The following is a 9,716-nucleotide window of genomic DNA, read 5'->3' on the forward strand; positions in this document are numbered from 1 at the left end:
CACTGTAAGTAATTCATTTTAAATTTAGTTTGATAGTTATTAACACCATGTTTTAGTCTAGTCTATAAATTTTAGTCCGAGATTGAAATTTTGATAAAATTTGGATGTTTTTCAATTTTTAAGAACGGAAATTTAGCATGTTAACAATTTGCGTTTTTCGACCTGTGTGGAAAATAACTTATAAATCAAATCGATAAAATGCAATTTTGTCCGAAATCCATTAAGGAAACTGGGCAACATATACTGAGGTTTCAGATTAAACTAATCAAAAAATTAAGTGAATTCACACGTTTTGCGAACACATTTTAAATCTACTTACGTATTTTTGCCACACAATCCATATATTTAAAAAGCATTGTCAATTTATTATTTATTTTTATTTCTAATTACTATTTACTTGTTTAATAATTATTAGTCCTCATTAATTTTATTTGAAATTTTATTCAAACACCGTTCAAACGACATCACTTCTGGTATATCCTCTGATGAGATCACAGCTTGACTGAACATTGAGCCGTACAGAAATTGATTATAGTTTCAAGCATAAAATGAGATAAAAGAAGCGAAAGAAAAAACGCATCTAAGTTGGAGGAATCTAAGTTGAATGTAAATAACCTTTCGAAGTTTCTCAGCGGTTGATGAAAGGCGCTTTCTATGTTTTCATTGGTTTTTTCCAAAAAAGATGAACATTTTTAATAATAGTAACAGTAACAACTGGAACTGAAAATTAATACACCGAGTATTACGCTCGATGAAATATGGTAAAAAGTTCAAATGAATAAGTGGCAGCAACTGGTTCAGTTCGGAAATACAGAGTGTAAAGTTTTATATAGAAATTAGTTTTTTAGTCAATACATATTATTTAAAATATTTTTGGGCATTTTAAAACAATTTTCAACGTTTCCAAAATCGCAGCCTGCCTAAAATATCAGTTAAATCAAAGTATTTTGCCTAAAATATCAGCCTGTATTCCTTTTGCAGGTTTGAGGTCAGATAACTTCAATACAAAAACATTTTTTTGCTTTTTTAAATGTTTTACTGATTTCGTAATTGTTTTACTTTGGGTTTGTACATAACATCATAAACACGGCCGCAGACTAAAGTATTTTTGAGGAATTAATAATAAGCGCATTTTTGAATGAAACGTTGGAATGACTCATGTTTTGATAGAACTTTAATCGATCTTTAGCTGAGCGGAACCTTATTTGGGTTTTAGTCACTTGTTTTTCAACTCTGAAACACACTGTGGCCACAGAATTTTCGTCAATTAGTTATAAAATACAGAATGGGAATTTCGAATGAGGAAACTAACAAGAAATATAAAATACCTTTATTAAAACTTTCTTGAATTAAAACAAGCTTGAGGAATTTAAGATAATATGCCGATTTTGATTTTATTTACGAAATAAATTAAGTCGAATAATTTGAATTGACTTTAACTATGGGAAAACAAGATTCAAATTTTATCGAGACCCTTGTCGTCCTGTATAAAAGTTCCGTTGCCACTCACAATAATTATGAAATTTCATTCGTGATTTTGAGCAGTCTTTCATAAGCATATTTTTATTCATTGTGTGCAAATGGGGCAACACGCTAATCTCTTGGGAAAAATGACTTCCTTTCCATCAGCCAATTAATTCCTTCCTCTACTGGGAACATTCCGTATTTTATATATCCGAGATTATACGTTTTCGTTTTAAAGTCGTAACCGACTGAACCGCGCATTATCATATCAAGTTTTATTCGGCTGGAGATTGTGTTGAACAAATCGAATTAATTAAGAGCCAATGTTGGGCAGATCTGAAGGAAGGGTGCAGTTGTATCCGGTTTTAATTAAGCGATATGCTCGAAAAAAATTTACGTTTTAATTACTGTTATGTACCTTGAGATTTGAGAAAATTATACCTAAAAGGCGGAATGCTTCAGCATATTAGAAAGGTAAATTGACTTCTACCAATAATCGAGTAATCCGCAGTAGTTTGCCCCTAAGAATTCAAGAATGGGTGTGCGCTTACTAAGGATGTGTGTTTATGTAATTTTACAGTAGTAAAAAAGTGATTGAAAACAGTAAAAAATATTTTAAAAGCCATGGAGATCATTTGCAGCTTATAGTTAATGAGGCGTTCCAGAATTCCCAAAAACAGACGAAATTCTATTTGTCAAATGATGATAATAAAGTTTAAAAGACTGATTAATACTGTAACGTTTTGAAAAAGGTTGTTAATGTGCTGGTCTTTAAATGTTTTGCGAAATCCTCAGAGATGAGAGACAAAAAATGCCAAGACTTTAAAATTAAACATATATTTTTTAATTTAGCAGACATTTTCTTTTAGAAATTCCAAACGCCGAGAACAAATTTTTAAGTGGTCTCAAAATAACAAGAATTATATTTATCTATTCTTTGTAGACTGGACGACATTCAGACAAACCATAGAAGCGCCAAAACGATCGATCCTAAGCAAATATTTGATTGCTTTTCTTTTGAAGAACCAGAACGGTTTGGTTTTTTAACAGAAACTTGCTTTAGGCCTGTTTATTTCATCATTGGTTACTTGTTTCTCAGAACCATGTGAAAAAACCACTAAAATGGGTACAATGAAGTTTTTTCTCAGCTGTCATTGTAGTATTTTTTATTTCGTTTTTGACTGTTTTAAGGGATATTTATTGGTGTGTTTCCTTCTTTTTGAAGCTACAACTTTTTATTTGCCGTTACCATTTTCTTGGCATTCAATTCTTACAATTTAGTAACTTTTCTATTCTTTCTTTAAATAAATAAACACTTTTATATTTTGTCATTAATCGTTATTAGAATAACTATATCTAGTGATGTTTGTATACATTTTTGCATATTTAACAATTTATTCCACTCTTGAATGCATTGCGTTGCACGTAACCGTACCAAGATCAAAAACGCATTGTGTTTCATTAAAATTTTTAACGCACTATTCAGTTCTCGAAGTCATAAATATCCAGTTTTCCTAATTTTATCGCAAAAAGAAAACTTTTTACAGAGGGAAGGAACCTAAGGCCTGCTACTCTAAAAAAAGGTACCAAATTGGGGAAAATAAAAAAAATATTTTATCTCATTTCATCTAAATAAAAAAGTAAAATCATTAAAGCCTATTGGAATGTTTATTGTAGATGAATCAATGATAGCACTTAAAATAATAAAAACTCGTTCACATTTAATAAAATGTTGATTTCTTGCATGTTAGCGTTGAAGAATTGGAAAAATACACAATATGAAAGCACCCCATTTTAATAGAATACGGGGGTGATGCGCTTGGTAAACCAAGGGTGAAATCAAAGAGTACAATGCACCTGTTCGTGCTACGCTTCTTCGACGCTTAACGGGGCATGAAGAAGACGCTCCGAATGAGTTTAATGGCGTGCCATACGCGAATTACCATTTCGATGAATTGTTGTATTTCATGCACATATGTGAGTGTTACGGTGTCTTTACATGAGTAAAAAAAATTTCCAGGATCGCACTATGGAACGGAAAATATGAATATAAGATTTTCCACAATCTCTTTCAAAATATAACAAAATTTTAAAAATGTACAATTCTTCAGAAATTTACTGGTTTTATTAATATGTATTCTGTTGATTGATTTATCAATTAACTCTTGGAAAGTTCAGTATTAGTACGATTGAGGAAGATAAAAAACTAAAACATTGATGGGAGAAAACATACCACAGGCAAAAAAAGTATCAATAATCAATAAAATTGGCAATTTCTTAGAAAAGGGAATAGAATATTTTAGGTCAAAATATCACTAAACCCGATAGGCATTCACTTAGTTATGTACAACGCTGTGTTATTCAATAAACCAATTTACTAATAAACATCCATCAAATATTATATAATCTTGCTACCAAGTAGTACAAACAGCAAAACTTTGCCAAATTTAAGAATTCGAAAAAATAGAAACGGCTACATGCGAGCTCTAAAAACCATTAGCAAGTGAATACAGTTGAAATAAAAAGCCCTAAAGGCGAGAATCACTGAATCATTTAAATATAATTAATGTCTTTTGTTTCTGCTCCACTTACTTTACTGGGAAAAAAATTATGAACAGTTGTAAATAATTATGAAATACCTGAAATTAATTTTAAAGTCCAGACCTGCCCCAAAACTGTACTGTTATAGACCAATTCTTGAGCGCAAATGGTAATAAAAAGTATTATTTTATTTTTTCCTTAGCTGAGGCTAATTAAAAAAAGTAATTATTGTGTGCATTTTAGCGCTAACTAGAGCTCGAAGTGGTATTGCTTCGTTACATGTTCCTGCGTGATTACAAAAATTATAAAGGATCAATATAGAAGACTATTTTAAACGTTTTTATTTAATTAACAAGCTCTTATTCCGTACGTTTCAATGTTAAATTGCTGGTACGTATTATTCGGATATAGGTATATTAATAATGATAGTATCTAACTCTCAAAGTCATCTCTAATCTTAATACATTGTTTCTGTTAATTGAACGACAAAAAACGATATGGAATTGATGCACTTTGAAAAACACGTTGAAAGTTTAAAAGCTCTTGCAATTCTACATGTTCTACTTGGCTTACCAAGCGCGACACCCTTGCATAATAAAAGTTAGACACATAAGTAATCATTAAAAAATATTCTACTGTGACTTTCAGTTGAAGAATCGACCGGATTTTAGACTTGTAATTAAAAGGAGGTAAATAAAAAAAACCGTCCTATAGAAATCTTATTTAATATAGTAAAAACAACAGTATTACTACTACTATACAACTACTAACAAAGCTATTATCACTGCAGGTAATAAAACAGCAGTACGGATACAGCCTTACGAAAATTCCATTGTTTTATAAAAACATTTACATCTGGAAATTTCAACTTACACACTGAGTTTTTTAGTACAGATCCAGCAATATGAACAATTTGTTGATATTGGCTAATTTAACCATTCATTCCAAATAACACAACATTTAATGGAATATTCAGTCCTACAAAATCTCAAAACTTAGGAGTCAAGTTTCGCGAGAATATCGGTTTCGCGGTAAAGATGATATTCAACGTTTTCTTCTACGTCCACTTTGGTACCTCCATACTCCGGAAGAAGAACCAGTTCTCCCACTTTGACTGATATGGGAATATGGTTTCCATCCTAAGAGGAAATTAAAATATTAAATGTAATTTTCAAGATATCTGAAACATTTGTTTCTTTGAAAGGGGTGAATACAGTTGAGAAAAACCAATGAATTTAGTGTGCCATTACTTTTTTAAATGGATAACAGTTTCATTAGAACTAAACGTATTTTTTACATGAGCCATTAATATACAGTTGTAATAAAAGCAGTTACAATCGCATTACAAGAATATTTAATCAAAAAATTGCTATAAAAAGCCGATTTAATTTATTAAAAATCCCAAATTTATCATTTCATATATTTATGACGTTCACATTTTATTGACTTTAGGCATCGTATAAGTCCATTTGAAATTAACAAAAGCTTAAACGTCATTCAAACTAATATTAAGTATGTAGTATTAACCACTACTTCATATTTATTCAAACAAGCCCACAAATGTTTCGATATCAAATGATTTAAACGCATTTAAAAAAATGGCAATACTATTATAACGGAATTAAATTCAGGTCTAATACTCTTTCACCTTGAAGAGAAGACATCAACAATATATCATTTTTTGGAAACAATGGGAATCACATTATTAAAGACATTTAAAAATACATATTTTTGGTTTTTATAAAATCCTTATAATGTTATATATACATATATGTTAAAATAAAACCAAAAAATGTACATCAATGTATTCAGAAAAATTAAAGGTCTTTAATTATGAAATATTAGAGATCCCCGAATAAATGAGAAAGTATTACCGGTAAAACCAAACTAAACTCTCAAGTCTGTAGTTTCATTTTTGTTTTTGTAATTCGACTGCTAAATTGCGGTTTTTTCTTCAATTTTCAGGCCCATGTATAAAAATATATTTAATAACTAAATTTGTCATAAATTCTCTAAAAGATGGTACCAGACGAATTTCGTATTTCTTCTTGGTTGAAATTGTTGGATTGTTTTTTTCTCTTCCTTTCTTTATTAATATTTATATTATAAACATAAATATTAGGTAAAAATACAAACAAAAAAGGATTTCCAATTTTCAGAATACAATTACATTTCTTCATATGTGCATGTGATTATTAGTTCTCTAATTGCACCTTATTTTTTGGGAATGTAAAAAGCAGATATCGCTGGTTATAGACTGGAGAATTTGTATATCAATAAAAATAAATTCGATCTGGTCAATGAGGCGAAGGACGCCAAAACATATAAACTAACACAAATTAGACTTATATTATGTTCCGTTATCGAAATGAATGCACATTTATTGGCTTAGTTGTGTAAACATACAAGTGAACAATCACAATTAAAACATATATTATCATTATATAAAGACAATTTGAATGCAAGTTCTTTTAGATATGAATCCACATTGATGAATTGGAATAAATTGCAAACTTACTTCTTTTCTTTGGCCGGGTCCAACTGCTACGACAGTCCCCTGTAAAATTTTGCCTTGTGCCTTTTCAGGAATAACAATCCCACCTTTGGTTTTTGTAATGGCCTCTGCCTTTTTAATTAGAACTCGGTCGAACAGAGGGACCAAACGTTTCAGGGATGCGCTCTGTAAATTAAAGAACAATCAATGTAGTTAAAAAATTACTTTAAACTGATATAAGCAGACTCCCTAAGAGTCCAAATAATTCACATTCAACATAAAACACATTTATCATAACAAGTCAGTGCAGTTTCGTTCCCATTAATGTCAGTAACTTTTTTAGATGCTAAATAAGAGCATGTCTTGATTTTAAGAGATCGTTCTTATATGGAGACATTTTTCTTTTCTAGGACTATTAAACTAAAATTAAATCTAAAGTAAAATAAAGGAAACAAAATAGTATTAAATTTGAAAGATATGACTCTAAAATGAGAATGTTACATACGCCCCATACCGTTTGTATGGGGCGAAACTTAATTTTGAATAATTATTATACATATGTATATGAATTCTGAGGTTAAAACGTAAACGGTTTTACTAATCTAAATTCGCCTCTTTAATAAGAGAAAATAAATAAAAAATAACGGAAAAAATCAACGAATTAACTAAGTATGAGGGTTTTGAAACTTGCAGATGTGCTTGCAACGTTTCTTTTAAATCCCCAGTAGGAAATTGTTTAAAATTCAATTATAGTTTATTCCGAAGTTAAAAGCAACCAAAATGAAAAGCTTTGAAAGTGTGATGTCAAAGCTTCAGCACTATGAAAAAAATTAACGAGTTTAGCATTTTACGAATGGAGTTTGGAAAACTTTAGAAGCAAAAGTCCTCACTTGATTTTCTCGGCGGTTCTTCATATTCACTATAAATTTCCGATTGATATACGGAGCTCCTCCGACTTCTAAATGTAACTTTCTTAAAAGAAAAATTAATATAGGCGTTTTTTCTTAGTTGGGCAAATAATTCGGATTACTTTGAGGTAGAACTGTTAAATTACCCAAAAAGTATTTTATAAAAAGTGTTTTCACTATACTTTTGGAATTATTATCTATCAATTTTTGGTGTTCTGGCTAGTTGGAATTTGATCCCCACGAAACAGAAAAACACTTATCATTTAGGTGTTGAAATGAAAATGAAAAAACGTGGTCGTACTAATGAATGTAAATCGATGCTTTCTAGGTAGGTTCTTCTAATTATAAAAAAAAAACTAAGCTAACTCATGTTTCAGAACTACTGGGAAAGACAAAGTTAGATATTTTTGGCAGAAATATTGCCATCTTTTCCAAATAAAAAGTTGAAAAACTTGAGCAAATCGTTTAAAAATCACAAGTGGATAACTAAACTGACATTTCTGGAATATTAAACCTAAATGAAAGTCGAAATTCTTCTTATATTCTATACTTTTCACTATTCATCGCTACTTGTGCCAGGCACAGCACTAGACTAAATAATTTACATCAATTAATTTAAAAAATGGGGCACAGAAAGCCACGCGGGCGTTCAGTGCTAGATGAAAAATCCTCCTTTATTAAAAATGGAATACATTTACTGTGCATAAACGCCCCATTGTAGTATATCGAATGTCTCACTTACCATCTTGAGTGTAGTTGGTCTTTTGGTGCTTTGGAAAACTAAATGAAGTAGCAAGTTTCACGTGGAGAATTTTCTGGAAGAACCGGTTTCACACTTTCCTGGAGGTTATCAATTTTGACGTTCTCGAACTTTGCACTCAAAATTAGACGCCACTGTTTCTCTCTTTCTAATATCACGAAACTGAATGTCCAGAATGTCCCCTGAGAGAGACACGACGATATGGGAAGCGCGAATAAATTTACTACGCGTGACGCGTGACAATCAATAGGAACTGGGAACAGAGCAGTAAACAATGCATCGGTGTTGTCAGCTTAAAACAAATCCGTTCAACGTATGTATTATTATTTTTTGTTGGGATTTCAAAAAGCTTAAGGATGAAAATCGCAATAGAACATATAATACATAACGGAGCTATTTTTTTTATTTATACGTATGTTAATTAAATGAAACGGTTTTTCATTTTGTATTTCTTATAAATTCAATGAAAAATTTTTGGAAATATTTTTGAAAGAAAAACGATAGCAGTTGTGGAGTTAGGTTTTTTTGAGAAACTTGTGACTAAAGAAAATAATTTTTATACATGATTTTTTTTCGTATTATTTTTGTCAATTAGTATACTAATTGACTAATAAGTTATAACTTATGTGCTGATTAAAATTGATTCAATGGTTCTCTCCAGCGAAAAATATTACTGGGAAATTAGAGAAAAAATTAAAACTGTTTCTAACAACTTAGCAAAATTTCCTAAGAAAGCACGTAGTTAACGTAAAGTACGAACGTAAAATCTGCTTATAATTTTTCCCTTATCTATAATTCTCTGAATTATATGTATTTAAACTAATGGGTTTTTCGGGTTTTTAAGCCGTCGCCGAAAAACCCATTAGTTTCAAGGAATGGCCTCGAAAGTCTATCTCTTTTGATATATGTATTTAACCTGACAAAATGGCGAATGACCAATAAAGTATTGTATTATGGTATTAGGACAGCTTAAATATCATAGCATAAGTATTAGCACAGTATAAAGATTATAGTCTTTATGCTGTAGTATAAAAGAAACGGAAAATTTTGTATGTTCTTCAATTATAAATTCGCTTGAATTGCTTTAAAAAATACGCCATTTCTTTTTATTTGTGGTAAGCTGTTAATGATTCGTTCATTTTACGCAACAAATTTAAAAATAACTATCTGGTCTTAATTAAACTCAGATCTACATATTCTATTTGAAATTTTTGGGCAAGTTGTATAAAGTACTAAAATTATGTGAAAACTGTTTTATACATTGTACTAAAACTTTGCACAAAGACAAAGTTTCCAGTTTCTAATCAGATAATATTTAAGTTTTAGTTTTGTTCAATTCTTAATGGTATTCTGAATCTTCATTTTTTGCTTTGACATTATAGCGGATGCGCCAATTAGAAAATACTTTCCTTGCTTGATTCCATGATCATTTTAATCAATAAAAAATATGCATTTCTTATTTATCTTCTCACACCCTTTGTCAAGTTAAACAATTTCGTTTATTGTTGTTGCATAGTTTTAGCTATAGATTTATCTTGCTATACAAAGT

At 30.2% G+C, this 9,716-nt stretch overlaps 1 protein-coding gene across 1 annotated transcript; it reads right to left on the reverse strand.

Moving 5' to 3' along the window:
- Nucleotides 1-4,711: 4,711 nt before the first annotated feature.
- LOC125503851 (10 kDa heat shock protein, mitochondrial-like) lies at nt 4,712-8,371 on the reverse strand. The gene is made up of 3 exons (XM_048664861.1): nt 8,150-8,371; nt 6,524-6,685; nt 4,712-5,144 (listed from the first exon to the last, which is right to left on the reverse strand). Exons 1-3 carry the CDS (start codon nt 8,150-8,152, stop codon nt 5,001-5,003), a joined length of 309 nt encoding a protein of 102 aa, XP_048520818.1. The 5' UTR covers nt 8,153-8,371; the 3' UTR covers nt 4,712-5,000.
- Nucleotides 8,372-9,716: the final 1,345 nt, after the last annotated feature.

Source organism: Dendroctonus ponderosae, unplaced genomic scaffold (assembly GCF_020466585.1).
Source record: "Dendroctonus ponderosae isolate FM_Combo_2020 unplaced genomic scaffold, Dpon_F_20191213v2 Dpon_F_20191213_3, whole genome shotgun sequence".
NCBI classification, from domain to species: domain Eukaryota; kingdom Metazoa; phylum Arthropoda; class Insecta; order Coleoptera; family Curculionidae; genus Dendroctonus; species Dendroctonus ponderosae.